General features: G+C 38.9%; 1 protein-coding gene across 6 annotated transcripts in view; it reads left to right on the top strand.

Annotated features, from left to right (window-relative positions):
* The window catches only part of Ntrk2 (neurotrophic receptor tyrosine kinase 2), a 362,470-nt gene that overhangs the window by 173,660 nt on the left and 173,430 nt on the right, over positions 1–15,380 (top strand). For 4 of the 6 annotated variants that reach the window (XM_058573106.1, XM_058573105.1, XM_046425927.2 and 1 more), the window contains one exon: positions 11,300–11,347. The exons of the other annotated variants lie outside the window; for them this stretch is intronic. In XM_058573106.1, coding sequence (XP_058429089.1) covers positions 11,300–11,347 — 48 coding nt within the window. The remainder of the gene's footprint in view (positions 1–11,299; positions 11,348–15,380) is intronic. 6 annotated transcript variants of the gene reach the window in all.

Raw genomic sequence — 15,380 nt, 5'->3', positions numbered from 1 at the left:
CTGTTGTCTATCTGTACTTTGCAACTCAGCCTCTACTATTCGGTGAGCATCTGATGCCCTATTTTTAAAATCCTTTGATCAGACTTTGAGACATTCACTGAGTATCTATCATGTGGCAAGTACCCTCTTGATGATATGGTAACTATTATAAAGTCCATGGAAGAGGGTACAGAATTGAATAAGACAAGGATTCTTCAATACAGAGCCCTTAAACTCTAATAGGAAAAGTAAGATTTTATAAATAATTAGTATGACAGACAATGTGGTATTTATCCTAAGAGACAAACAGCCTAAATGTCAGAGGAGATATTTCTGATTTGGGGAATGAAGAAATACTTCATGTGGAGTGACTTTTAAGGGGAATTTTGTTGAATAAATGGGTTTTAATGATCAAAGATAGAATCTGAGAATTGTGTTTCAGGTAGGAAAAAAAAAAAAGAAAAGGAAAGAAAAAAAAAAACCAGCAGGTGCAAAGATGACTTGGAAGCTCCATGAATGCAGGGAATGTGATCATTGTTGTTATATTCCAGTTACTTCCCCAGCATTCATCATACTGTCTAACGAGTGATCAATGAATAGTTTTTGAATCAATTAATAAATAGGTAAATTCAAGGCATACTTATTTAAGGAACACAGCTGGAGTCATAGGTGACCAACTGGGGTGAGGTCAAGTGGTCAGGTCATGATTTCACATGCTGCTGAGACTTTTATAATTTATTCTTCTCTTACCTAGAGCATTTACAAAAGTCCCACAGACACATCTATCTGCTCATAAGACCCTGAAATAGCTCCGCTGGGGGTCAGGACAGTAACTGTAGCTCCTATTCAACAGAGGAGAGACCCAGAGACAGAACAAGTAATTATGTCATCTCTGCCAGGAAATGGCAAATCCAAGACTTAAACCCAAGGCCTAAAGTCCAAATCCAACTTTGGTACTCTATTGCCTCTCTGTTCTGGGGGCAGAAAAGCATTCTTTGGTGTTTTGGAGCAGCAGAAGTGACATGATCACACAGTATCTGTTTCTTGAGAAGCATAAGATAAACCAAGAGATAAAGAGACTGACAGCCCTTCCATAGGCGGGCTAGGATTTCTTAACATGGATAGATGGTTTTAGGATAAATTACATCCTCACCTAGGCCAGGATTTCTCAGTCTTGTTATTTTGACATTTCAGACTTTAGTTTTTTACTATGGGGGGGTTGGGGGGAGCGCTGGGCATTATTGGCAGTTTGATGGCATCCCTGCCTCTGCCTGTCAGATGTTCATGGCACCCATCCTCCACTCCACCCCCACCATTGTGACAACCCCAGTGTTTCTAGACATTGCCAATTTCCCCTGGGCGGCAATATCGCCCCTGTTTGAGAACCACTGACCTAGCAGTCAATTTAGATTAGTTTACAGAAAAGCAATGGACCTTAAAGAACACATTGAGCATTTAGTGCGAAAATACCAACACTAGAATGCTGTTTCATCCTATGGGTTTGGGTTTCTTCCACTGACTGTGTGTAACCACCTCTAGTGATACTAAGCAGGATGGCCCTTAGGTAATTTGTTTGATGGGCATTGCATTTTAAACAATGGGTTTTTATTTTGTTCTATTTATGGTTATTTTATTCAATTATTTTTATTCAGCATCCAGCTTTATAAGTGTGTATAATCCTATTATGTTCTATTCCATTATGGGAGCTTCCAAATAGATGAGCATGTGGTAATAAAATTAAATAAACATCTTGGCTGCTGTGTCAGCCTCACACATTTTCTGACTTGGCTGGATTCAAGACTATATAGGGTGGGCAGTGGGATGGGAAGAGAAAGAAAATCAGTGAAAAGAAAGAGGAAGGTGAAGAAGAAGGAAGCACATAAGCACCTTCTCAGGCGGTAGGAAGAATTTGAATATAGTTGACAGGAACAATATCTGGTAGTGAGAATTAGGGCTGGATAACTTACCATCCACCCTCCTCCAACAAAATTCCATAATACTATTGCAAAAAGTCTCCTTCATGGTGCTTTGCATTAGCTATAGCAAATATTGGTCAAAAACATCCATGTTGTATATTCAGTATGAATAAAGTAAGCATAAATATGAATATGACTACAAATAGTAGTAGCAGGAACTGCAAAGTCACCTCCAAATACATTCAATGTGGCAACAGGCTTACACAATGAAGAGCAAAGAGTATAGGTTTCCTTCATTTTGGACTCACTTGGTTACTGGGTACAGTGGACAGGTCTGAGCAGGTTAGCTAGGTCTGAGTCTTTGTTTAGGATCTCTATGGAAACCAAAGCTTAAGGGAATTTCACATAAAGTTTTTGCCAAACACTGTGGACTTGTCACTCTCTTGGAGGGCCACTAACATCCCTTCTAGATGATTCACTGAAAATCAGCCAATTTCCTTTCCAAAGGCTTGTTAGGAGTACTAACCAGTATTGCTCTACAAAGGGGGGAATTTGAGGCATGTCTCTGGCAGTTATCCATTCAATGTGAAGACAGGGTTAACTGGGAAATTTTGTATGTGTGTGCAACCAGACATCACCTGCCTTCCCTCAGGGAGCTTGTGACAGCTGAGAAAATGTTTACAGAGCATTTCGAGCTCTCGCTGGGGGTGGCATAGTAGAAAGGCAAAGCCGTGATATGACACTCTCGTGTCTGTCAACTCTTATTATTAAGCAGAGGTTGACCCTGACTTGCTCTGAGTTTTAAGCTTGGAAAGTAATTATTAGGAGCCTCTGGTTCCATTTTTTTTTTAACTCACTCAGGAAAGACCGTGACTGCCTTTGTTGAAGAAAAAGCCTCCCAGAATTTATAATAGATTTTAAAAACCTAACTCTTTGTATAGTTTATTGTGAAAGACTAAGAGGTATACCCACTGAATGTGAAATATTCCACATGTTCAAAATGAAAGAGAAAAGTTGATGTTTTTTTCTTCCAAATTAAATGCTTGAAATCTGGGATCACGGCATCTTTCGGCATTCCAAGCAAGTCTAGTTTCATCTATTCCTACTTGGGGCCTTTGAAATTGAAGTCTATGGGATTGAAAGTTTTGTCTGCTTTAAAAAAATTGGAATAAGTAATACCTAATCTCTAGTAAGTTTCCTGGCATACAACAAGTGTTCCATAAGTACCATTTTTAAAAATGGTTTTTGCAGAGCATAGGCCTTTTCTTTTAAAGTGAAGAAATAGTGATCCAAAAGTATCTGAGTATTATTTAGCTGGGGAAAATCTAGGCCACTTGACTGAATGCTTTTCCTTAAATTGCACATGATCTCACATTCCCAAAATATCAGGCTCAGAAAAGCTATATAGGGCCATGTGTCAGTATATTCTCAGTCATATGTACTTAATGTTTATTTCTATTGACCACCAGAGCTCAAATGGGCCTTGGGTGACATTTTTCAACCTTTGTCTCTATGGAGGAGAAAACAGAGTCTATGGGGGTAAGGTGACTCACTCAAGGTCATGCTGTTCATTTCTTGAAGTGTTTAGAGAGAGCCCAGATCTTCTGACATCTAGCCCAGTGTGTTTACTCTTTACTATGCCAGGAATGCTGGATCCTAAGAGTTGTTCACCTTTAAACACTGTCGTCTTAGCTGGGCGTGGTGGTGCACACCTGTAATTCCAGGGACTCAGGTGGCTGAGGCAGGAGGATGGCAAGTCTGAGACCAGCTGCAGCAACTTAGCAAGGCTCTAAGCAACTTAGTGAGAACCCCACCTCAAATTAAAAAATAAAAAGGGCTGGAGATGTGGCTCAGTGGTTAAGCACCCCTAGGTTCAAAAACAAACAAACAAACAAACAAACAAATGCTATCATCTTTCTGTATCCATGGGAGATTAGTTCCAGGCCCCTGAGGATACGCAAATCCTTGGATACTTCAAGTTCCTTGCATAAAAGTAACATGGGATTTGCATATCACCCATGTGTGTTAAGTCATCTCTAGATTACTTATAATACCTGACTACAATGTAAATAGTTGTTATACTGAATTGTTTTCTGAATAAGGATAAGAAAAACATCTATACATATTCAGTATACAGAACTGTTTAGTTGAATCCTTGGATACAAAACTTGTGGGTAGAGAGGGGTGACTGTACTATCTCCAGTGAAGTTCCAGGGGAGGGTCACAAACACATTTGTAAAATTTAATAGTTTTATGTTGAATGTACAGTTTTCACATTGGCATTTCATTAAACATTTTTATACTTTATATTGGTATGATTTTTAAAAGTTGTTTTTCTCATTCATTGTGAAAGTATTTATTGAGCGTTTGTGGTAGGCACTGAAAATAGTGGTGAACTACACAGATCAGATCCCTGTAGCAAATTTCAGTGCCCCACCCACATCCTTCTCCAAAAAGTATTCCTTCTCCAAAATGCTCAGGACCAGAAGTGTTAGGGATCTTTTAGATTTCAGATGCATATATTTATTATATATGTGTATATATATTATATATACACACCTTGGAGATGGGACCAAGTCTAAACACAAAATTTATTTTTATGCTTCATATACATCTTCTACACATAATTGAAAGGTAATTTTGTTCAAATACCTTTGGTGCACCTGCATTTTGACTGTAATCCTTTGCCACTGGATAATGCATTCATGATGGACTTCTTTCTCCTCCTGAGATCAGTTCTTTACATGTCTTCTAGTGTTTCTTGGGATGCCTAAGTCATCTTTCCTTGAAGCCTTGAGTCAGGGTCTGTTTCTAGGGCAAGCAGCTGAATGTAGTCACAGACTTCTTGGTGCTCAATTCTAGCAAAGGATGGAGTCAATAAACAAATCAAATAATTTGTATATTTATATGTTCTGAGAAGGATAAGTGAAGTATAAAATTGAGTAGAAAGGGGCTCAGAAAGACTCTGATTAGTCTATCTACTATTTTCTTAGATACTTGACCTGAAACCCAAAAGCTGAGAAAGGGGATAAAAGGGTTAGAAAAGAAGATTCAGGGAAAATGCAATGAAAACTAGAAAATGAGTGGGATAGGAAAGAGGTAGCTGTGGCTGTTTCATGGGGAATCAGGCAGGGAATGGTGTGACATGGTCAGTTGTCCAAGTCATGCAAGACTCTATAGTGATGATAAGAAGTTTATAGAAAACGCAACAAGAAACCTTTAAAGGATTTTAAGCATGGGGATGCAATAATCTGATTTATATTTTAAAACAATTGCTCTGGCAACTCTGTGGGAAAGAGATATGATGGGGTGGGGGGCGGACAAGGAAGAAACAGGGAGGAATCTAGGTGAGAAATAACGATTGCTTCTCAGCACCCAAGCTCAACTGTTGATAGAGAACAATATTAAACAGAATATAAACACAGAGTACACATGCAGTTATATATTTGTACAACTACCTTTATGTATTTTGATAGTTCAAAATTCAGATGAAATCTGTGTATTTTATCTCTAGAAAAATGTTCATATGTATAGAAACACAATTTTGAATTCATAATTTGATGGCAGTGTGTTGAGTAGTCATGGTCAACTCAAGGTCATATACATGATATCTATGTCTATCTATATGTATTATTTAGGATAAGTTCCCTACCATAGTAAATTAAGTCCCAGCATGCAGAATGGTCCAAACCAATAGTTTACTTCTTGCATATGGATAAAAGTTGGACAACAAGTCTCTCATATCACTGACCTAAAATAATAACTTTTAAGTTATGTTCTAATCAGTCCATACTCATAATGATACTGAGAGAATTAGTTATTCTTTGGAACAGCCATATTCTATCTTCAGATCATAACTTCCAAATCTGTCCAGGTGTTGTCTTCATTCTGGCCAGATTGAGGGGGAGGAGGCTCGGGCAGTACACACAGGAAGTCATGACAGGCTGGACTGGTCTCCTTTGCTCTGCTCACCCTCCACCGGCTAGTATTTAGTTGTGTGGTTGCAACTAGAAGGGAGGCTGAGGAATGTAGTCTAGCTGTAGGCCAGGAAAATATATTATTTCAATGTGTAGCTAGCAGTTTCAGCTGTAATACACACATTTCTTTGTCACATAGGAGCTGTTAATATTATTTTTTTTTTAAGAACGATGGAATTAAGTTGCATTGGAAGTTTGAGAAAAGCAAAGGGAGGAAGTCAGATAAAGGTTGGTGGGGAAGAACCAACCTAATGTTGTGATTTCTAGAACCAGTTTAACTCAAAGCAAGCCCTCTTCTTAGGCTAGAGAGATAGAACTTTCTTTTATAAAAGTTATGTCCTTAAGTAACAGATTAAGATGAAATTGAAATGGAAACTTGGCCCCAATCTACAGAGTTCTGTGGCCTAAGGAGCTGGAATTAATTTGAAACTAACAATTACTCATTCCGATTATGTGTCAGTGGGGAAAGGGGAAGATTATAGTGTCAACAAGGCGATCCTTTGCATTCATTTCTCCTCCACTCCAATGACCAGTCATTCCAGTTTTTTTAAGTAACAGTCAATCAACTCAAGCACTCCAAGAGTCCATTCTGGGCTCTACCCTGGTTCAAGCTCTCCCTTCAGCAAAGCAGTTCAGAGTGTCCCAGTGTCCTCTAGGGAGTAGGTGTGGCCATAAGAAGTTGGAGGTGAAGCATGTTTCTGCTAGTGAATCATTTTTTGCCCATTTGCTTCTGTCACAAAGTTAGAGACACTTTTCTGGGGGGAGGGGTACAGGTTGGTACATTTTACCTTAATAAAGAAATCACATTTGAGTATGCAGCAAGTTTTAATTTCTTCAGAGTTAAAAGGAATGAAAGCTGACTTTTTTTATTCTCCACATACTAAAGTGATATGTCTGTAACTTAAGAAAAAAAATCTGGAAACTTCATCTTCTTGAGATTAGAGCTTCAAAATATCATGTTTAATGTTTGTGTGGCTCAGCACCTATAGGGAAGGTCAGGTTTCTTCCATTTTGCCTGTTTCTGGCCGCTTCCTCTGATTCTCTTGCTTCCATCATAAATATTTCTTTTCAACTCCCTAAATTCTGTTTCCTCTGAGAGACATTTGAAAAGCAATTTTTTTCACTATATATTTTACTTAGTTTCACTTTCATCTTAGAGTTGTTAACGTGCTAATGTGCCCCCCACCCATTCCTCTTCCTCAGTCAGGAAAAATGTTGAGCTTTTTAAAAAAAGAGATGAATTTAATTGGTTAATTTAATAATTTAGAATCTTTGTAGTTCGAGTTACCAGAAAGGAGGGGATTCTTTAAGCTCACTGCAACTACATTTGCTTTTGAAGGAGCCCTTTATTTGCTGTGAATAAAGTGTCTCTTATTAAGAAGAAAATAAAAGAAAGTTTGGCAGGATTCTACTCCCAATGGGGGCAACATCACAGGAAATTGAGAAATTGTTTCTTTTTGGCCTTGTGGGAAAATTTTGCTGATGAAATTTAGTATTAAGGTTTTAAGACTACAGCTTCGATGTATCAAGAAAGAGCTGTTGAGTGACTAGCATCTTCTAATTTGACCCTTCTACATCTGACCTGTTGAATTTTTCATGTGCTCTGAGGAATGTCCAGAAAATAGTATTCTTTTCTATGAAATGACCCTGCTCCTTTTTTAAAAAAAGAGAACTTAGCTATACTTCAGCAACTAAGGAATAATTTTAGCAAAAGTTGGCCTCAATTAGGTGCTCCTTCATTCATGTCTGTCAAAAAAAAAAAAGGTGTTTAATGTACCCAAACAAGAAATGAATTCTAGGAACACAATCTACTTTTATGCTCTAATTCACCTCTGGGCTCTAGAACTGGGGAAAATCCACTTTGGGCATTAAACTGGTATTCTGATCTCCAGGCCATCTTGCTAATCTGACCACCCATCTCAGGCCACAATTCTCTCATGCCTTAATTTCTCTCAAAACCTCATAACCAGTCTCTTGCCCTTAGTTTTTCTCTCCTATAACCCTGATTCTGCCCTGAAGCCAAAGTAATTTTTCCTAAATTAATCTTGATTTCCTGGCCTAAGACTGGATGGGGCTTTTGTGTGCCTCCAAATCACAGTTTTCCCTATGAAATGCAAACTCTTGACTTGGCCCTTGCTTGTGTTTCCCAGTTTTTTCCTCTCCAGCTGCATCAGGCCCTTGATGCATTCACCACATCCCACTTGAGCCATAACTGGACTACTCACAGGGTATACAGGTACCACTTGATTTACAAAGGGGTTATGTCCTTTCGACTTAAAATGGTTTTAAGTTGAAAGCCATTTTAAGTTGAAAACATCGTACATGAAAGTTGCACTTACACAACTAACCTACTCAACATCACAGCTTAGCCTCATCTACCTCATATTACCTCAAACATGCTAATGGCTGGACAAAACCATCTAGCTATACTTCAGCAACTAAGGAATAAGAACTATTTTTTCATAAGATATTGTCTCATCTAAAATATTGAAGAAGTGATGGGATATGAAACCACAAGATACAATATCCAAAAATATCTGCTGGCAGCACTGTGCACTGTAGAGCACCAGCTGTTTACTCCTGTGTTCACCTGGCTAACCAGGAGCTGTGGCCCACTGCTGTTGCCCAGCATCTCCACTGAGCGTTGTACAACACATCACTGGCCTGACAAGAGATCCATATTCAATATTTGAAGTATAGTTTCTTCTGAATGAATATCACTTTCATATACCACAGTAAAAATTGAACCATCAAGAGTGGAGAACTCTCTACTTCCTCCTTTCTGCTCTTTCCCATTCTTGGTGAATCCTGATGTTCCCCAGAAGTTATAGGACTGGCTTTTGAGTGCCCACCTGTCCTCTTGGTTGGAATAGATGCTCCTCTTCTGAGCTTGCACACCCCCTGGATATAGTTCTCAGATGGCTTATCTTCCCCCAAAAGTCATTGGAGGCAGGCCCTGTAGCTTGTTTCCCTTTGAATCTTCTGCTCTGTCTGTTGAATAAATAAATGGAGTGAATAACTACTTAGGGTGTTTTTCTATGTATAAAGTTAACCCTAATTATAATACTGTAAAATATGGTTAATTTTGGCTACTCTGGAGCACTGGAAAAGCAACTAAGAAAAATTGAAAAAGCCCTTGATCTGGCATCAGAAGACTGAGCTCGGTCACTACAAGCTGATCTTTGCTAAGTATATCAGCCTTTCTGAGTCTCAGTTCCTAGTTGATGAGCACAGGATACTTTATTATCCAGTGTGGCTGAGGACCAAGGGAGAAGGGTCTGGGGTGGATAGGGGTACTAGGTATATTGTAATGGCTGCATAAATGAGAAGAATTCTTGGGCTTTTCTTATCTGCAGTTGTCTTTTCTCCACCCATGCAAAACACCAGCTGAGAGCGGTGGGTGTGAATGGTTTCAAGGAAAACATACGAGAGGTGAATATTTGTCAAGTCTCTACTCAGTTAGGTGGAGCCATACCAATGCAGAGTAGAAATAGGAAAAGACTCACCCTTAGCTCAAAAATATACCTCTACTCTCTCACGCACTGTTGGTGAAAATGAGACCTGATACAAAGCCACTTTAGCAATAATATTCATCCCTTTGAATGCTTATTCCATCTCTAGGATTTATCCTACTGGAATAATTTTTGAGAATGGGTGGGGACCACTTTAGATGTGTAAGATGTTCATTGCATGTTTGTTTATTATAATGAATGAAAATACTCTGAAATAGGCAGCCTGGGTGGGATTGCTATTGGCTTTCAGCGGGTCTTCAGTAAAATGGAAGATAACTTTGAAAAAAGTACTCATGTAATAAAAACAATCTTAAAAGATTTCAATCTTCTGGATATGGTGCACACTTGTAATTCCAGAGACTCAGGGAGTTAAGGCAGGAGAATCACAGGTAGAAATCCAGCCTCAGCAATTTAGGGAGGCCCCGCCTTAACATAAAAAATAAAAAGGGCTGGAAATGTAGCTCAATGGTAGAATGCTCCTGGGTTCAACCCACAGTTCCATAGTAATTATAATAAATTAATAAAAGTAACAATTTATTGTTGTTTTTATTATTTTATTAATATTTATTAATGTAATGGTAAATAATAATAATTACTATTATAAATTCAATCTATGGGTTAATTTTCAAAACGTAAGTTAAATAAATGTAGAAAACCGGAGTGCAATGGGAAGGTACACCCCATTTTGAACAGGGTTAGTTGTCAGTAACAAATACATAGGCACCACCCTATAAAGCTAAACTCAGCTCCAGTAAAAAAAGTTCACGGGCTTCTGTGCAAAGAAATCTTTGTCTGGTTTTGGACTGAGGCCAGGCCTTCATCTGGTCTTTCAAAACCTGGAAGGAAGCTTTCAGAGGAACATCAATCAAGAGCAAAAATAAGGTTTGAGGTTGGAGAGCTGAAGTTGTAGGAAACCAGGAAAGCAAAGCTGAAACTTCCTCTTGAAAAATAAAAAATAGTAATAATCATGACAGTGACTCTGTAAAACAATTTGAAGTGTGTAAGGAGTTTTTACGCACATTGTTTGACTTCAACTGGTTCTCTTCTACCTAGCTTATTATCCTAACTGCCTGTAAAGTCCCTGCAGAGCCCAAGAGCTTTACATAGTTACTTATTTGGGCTGCATCCTCTTCACCTACCTCATACCCAGGGATTTCCCTGCTGTGCAGAAGTAGCTTCAAACCCAGTGGAAATTACCTGAAAGGGAACAGCTATGCTCAAGAAAGAGCTATCTCAGTGGGCTTTATCACTGGAGAGCTTCCAGACATCTAGGGGTCTTCCACATGCTTCCTGGGGCCTTGTCTTGTAAGAGGCATGGACCTGCTGCCCGCTGCTGTCTTGCAGCAAGTCAGGAATGGGAATTCATGTAGAATTAAGACCCACTCTTCTTCCTGAATCCTCATCCAGCCCATGTGTCAGTTCTCCTGTGGGATTTTGTGTTCTTTTTTTTTTTTCTGTCTGTCTCAGCTTCAGAAAGGCTCTGTTTTCTCTCATTATTTTCCCACTTCACCGCGGCTCAGAACCATAGTGCATTTGTCAAATGCGTGGTGTGCCTTCACTCCCTCAGCTTTCCTGTTGGATGATTCAATACTAGGCAGTGATCTCTCCACTTGGGGAGAAGAAAGAAAGTGAGAAAGAAAGAAAACAGCTCAGAGCTGTGGACCCTGGGTTTGGGCTATTTTTCTTGAAGACAAACTGCCGTCTCTTATCTGATTTGAACTTCCACATTCTCAAAATGAGAAATGAATCTTTACACAAAAATCCAAGGGTTAGTTTTCAGGTGTTTGAGAGGAATCCTTGGTCCCTAGTGTTTTACGTTTGGGGCGGGAGGGTAGTTTTTTGACTAAGGACAGCGACTGTCTCTGGTTTACACTTCTCTTTCGAAGTTTATTTTTTGTTTTGTTGTGGTTTTCAGATTTCTCATGGTTTGGATTTGGGAAAGTAAAATCAAGACAAGGTGTTGGTAAGTAGTCACTCCTTCTTTGGATAAGTAATGAGTTTATGTTGTTTAATTCAGATGAAACTTCTTGGATCTTGTTTATATTCATTGGCCTTCCACTTTTCTGTGTTCCTGGTTTCTGATTTCTTGAAGAAGGAGGTCCAGAAGTTTTCCAGAAAAGGCATTACTTTTGCTAATCGAGTAAATGGTTTTGCATTTTTGTAGCTGACTTGTTCTTTGTCCTGTGGGGATATGTCAACTGCTATCCCAGTTCTAAGTTGTGATGCATTTTTCAGAAGGGTAGCATCATAAAACACAACTGCATTATGGCTCACAGTGCGTAATTAGCTGACTAGTCAAGCCAGGACAAGTTTGGTTCTTAATTTTTTTCCATCGGCCAAGATGTAAGAGAGTTCTGAATTGGTAAATCAGCTCTTCGTTTATGACCATTTCTCTTTCAAAACAGATTTTCATGTCCAGACGCTGCGATTTGTGCTTGATTGCATTCTAGTCCTAGTATTCAGACTGTGTGCTGACAATGGAAAAGCAGGGTTTGTAGCTTACAGAGTGAATACAGATGATGATTTCAATCATTAGGATTGAAATCAGGTGTGATCTCCTGGGACTTCCAAATTTCTCAGTCTTTTCTATGGGTACAGAGACAACCAAAGAAAATTGCATAGAAGGCATAAAAACATTGACTGTTTTATATCATTCATGTGAATTTCCAAGATCTGACCATCACAGACAGATTCTATTGGTTGGCATTTCTTCTGGTAGCAAGGTTGGCTATAGTAGAATTGCAGAGTTGGGGAAGTGTATGGTTATCAGGGAGCCACCGAATTCTGGCCATCTGTCTTATAGTTGTTTATCCTATGCATATAAAGGAGTCCGTTTTCTGACCGTGGGCTGTTAAAAAGTCTCTAACAGTGTCTACCCAGTGATCCACAAATTAAAAGTAGGCTGAGCCCAAGCTGAGGCAGAAGGGGCCTGGAGGGGGGAAAGTCATTCTGACCCTTAGTAGCCCCACACGTTTTAAGGGAAAAGCTCTTAACAATCAAACAGAAAGTAGAGATGTGACAATGTTGGAACATCAAGCTCAATCAGCTCAGGACTTCTAGGAAGCTCTCCTGGGGCAAAATCCAGACATAGCCAATCACAGTGACTTTTCTAAGACATATTTTTTTTTCTATTTCTTACATACATGACTATAGTGGAGTGCATTACAATCATAATTATCCATTCACAGCACAATTTTTCTTAACTCTGTATATAAAGTATGTTCATGCCAAATTATGCCATTATACATGAGCTCTCATTTTTATTATTTTTGCATTACAATTCTTAATACACCTTTATACCACAATTTATAATATATCATATCAGTTGACACCAAATTCACATCTTCATACATGTATTTTGTATAATGATGAGGGTCTCCTTTCACCATCCATGCTATTCCCCTTCTCCCTCCCTTTCCCTCCCACCCCTATTCCCTATCTAGAGGTAATCTTCCTCCCACGCTCTCCCTCCCTACCCCATTTTGAGTCACCCCCCTTAGACATTCGGCATTTGTTTTTTGTTTTTTTTTTTTTTTGCGGGGGGGGGGGTGGCTAACTTCACTTAGCATAATCTGCTCTAATGCCATCCATTTCCCTGCAAATGCCATGATCTTATTCTTTTTTTAGTGCCGAGTAATATTCCATTGTGTATAAATGCCACTTTTTTTTTATCCATTCATCCATTGAATGACATCTAGGTTAGCTCCACAGTTTAGCTCTTGTGAATTGTGCTGCTATAAACATTGATTGGCTGTGTCCCTGTAGTATGCTGTTTTTAGGTCCTATAATTTTTTAAGATTCCCCATTTTAGGATTTTGTGTCACATGTGTGTTGTGTGTTGTGTGTGAGAAGTACTCCCAGGAAAGTGTTGTACAATAATGTCTTCCTTTTACTAAAGGAAGTAATTTTTTACTAAATAGCACATCACTGAAACCACTTAAATATTTTTCAAACCAGTTTACATTGCAGAAGGGTGTTTGTCCTCAGAAAGCTTTAAAAATATGGTTTCACCCATTTTAAGTTATAGCTGAGAGCATTCTTCAGACTGCTGCAGCTACAGACCATCAGAAGTTTTATTATTATTCAGACATCTTGAGGCCAACTGATTAGGAGACAATTGCAATTGAAAAGACAGTTTGATGCTCACAGTTCCCAAGAGAGACACACCACGCCACAGATGGCTGCACAGGGAAGCTCTGGGGTCAATCAGAGGCAGAGGGAGTGAGGGGAAAACATGGCCAAAAGCCCTTATTGTGGTTTTCATGGGAAGAGACAGGTGAGTAAACTGATTTAGGATTGGCTAGTTTGAGTACAAATTTCAGTGGTTTCTGAGTCATAGGGACTGTTGAGTTTTCTGATACCTACCTTGTCCTGGTGTCATTGGGACAGGTAGTCAGTGGCCTGGAGTGTAAGAGCCAGATAAGGAAGGTGGTTGGGGGTATAGACTCTGCATTGGCTGATTTGTATATGAAAGATGCACTTACCAGAAAGATAGTTACTATCTCTAGCAACAGGCGAACCCAGGTGGTCGGGGGAGGAAGAACCTCCAATGTAAACAGGGCCCCAGACATCAGAGCATCAGAATCTGAAAAATAAAAAGGAATTGTTATTACAACTACTCAAGAGTGACAATATCTCCCCTCATCTAGAAGCCATCTTTGGTATTGAGAGAAGGAAACTCTTTGCCTAATTGACCTTCCTCCAATTGGTTTTCTTTTTTTTTAAATTAAATTATTTGTTTATTCTAATTTGTTATACACGATGGCAGAATGCAATTCATTTCGTATTACACATATAGAACACAATTTTTCAAGTCACTGGTTGTACACAAAGTATTTTCACACCCTTTGTGTCTTCATACATGTACTTAGGGTACTGATGTCTAACTTATTCCACTGTTTTTCTTACTCCCATGCCCCCTCCCTTCTTCTTCCTCCCCTTTGTCCTATCTAAAGTTCCTCCATTCCTCCCATGCTCTCCACCCATCGCCATTAAGAGTTGGTATCCTCATATCAAAGAAAACATTCAGCCTTTGCTTTTTTGGGGGATTGGTTTACTTCATTTAATATTATATTCTCCAACTCTATCCATTTACCTGCAAATGCCATGATGTTATTCTCTTTTAATGTGAGTAATATTCCATTGTGTATATATACCAAAGTTTCCCTATCCATTCATCTACTGAAGGGCATCTGTATTGATTCCACAGTTTAGCTATTGTGAATCATGCTGCTATAAACATTGATGTGGCTGCATCACTGTAGTGTGCTATTTTTAAGTCCTTTGGGTATAAACAGAGGAGTGGGATAGCTGGGTCAAATGGTGGTTCCATTCCAAGTTTTCCAAGGAATCTCCATAATGTTTTCCAGATTGGTTGTACCAATTTTCAGTCCCACCAGCAATGTATGAGTGCCTTTTCCCCACATCCTCACCAACACTTATTGTTGTTTGTATTTTTGATAGCTGCCATTCTGAGTGGAGTCAGGTGAAATCTTAGAGTAGTTTTGATTTGCATTTCTCTAATTGCTAAAGATGTTAAATATTTTTTCATATATTTGTTGATTGATTGTATATGCTCTTCTGAGAAGTATCTGTTCAGTTCCTTGGCCCATTTATTGATTGGATTATTTGGTAGTTTTTTTTGTGTTTTTTTTTTTTTTGTGTGTGTGTGTGTGTGTTAAGGTTTTTGAGTGCTTTACATATCCTAGAGATTAGTGCTCTATCTGATGTACTTGTGGTAAAGGTTTGATCCCATTCTGTAGGCTCTCTATTCACCTCACTGATTGTTTCTTTTGCTGAGAAGAAGATTTTTAGCTTGAATCCATCCCATTTATTTATTCTTGGCTTTAATTCTTGTGCTATAGGAGTCTTATTAAGGAAGGTGGGGCCTAATCCCACATGATGGAGATTTGGATATACTTTTTTTTCCCATTAGGCGCAAGGTCTCTGGTTTAATTCCTAGGTCCTTAATCCACTTTGAGTTGAGTTTTGTGGAT

This window comes from Marmota monax, unplaced genomic scaffold, assembly GCF_021218885.2.
Source record: "Marmota monax isolate L192 unplaced genomic scaffold, Marmota_monax_Labrador192_F-V1.1 WCK01_AAM20220418_F8-fsc00265, whole genome shotgun sequence".
Taxonomy (NCBI): Eukaryota; Metazoa; Chordata; class Mammalia; order Rodentia; family Sciuridae; genus Marmota; species Marmota monax.
Note: the sequence above shows the minus strand (reverse complement) of the source record. Positions and strands in the feature narration are given on the sequence as shown.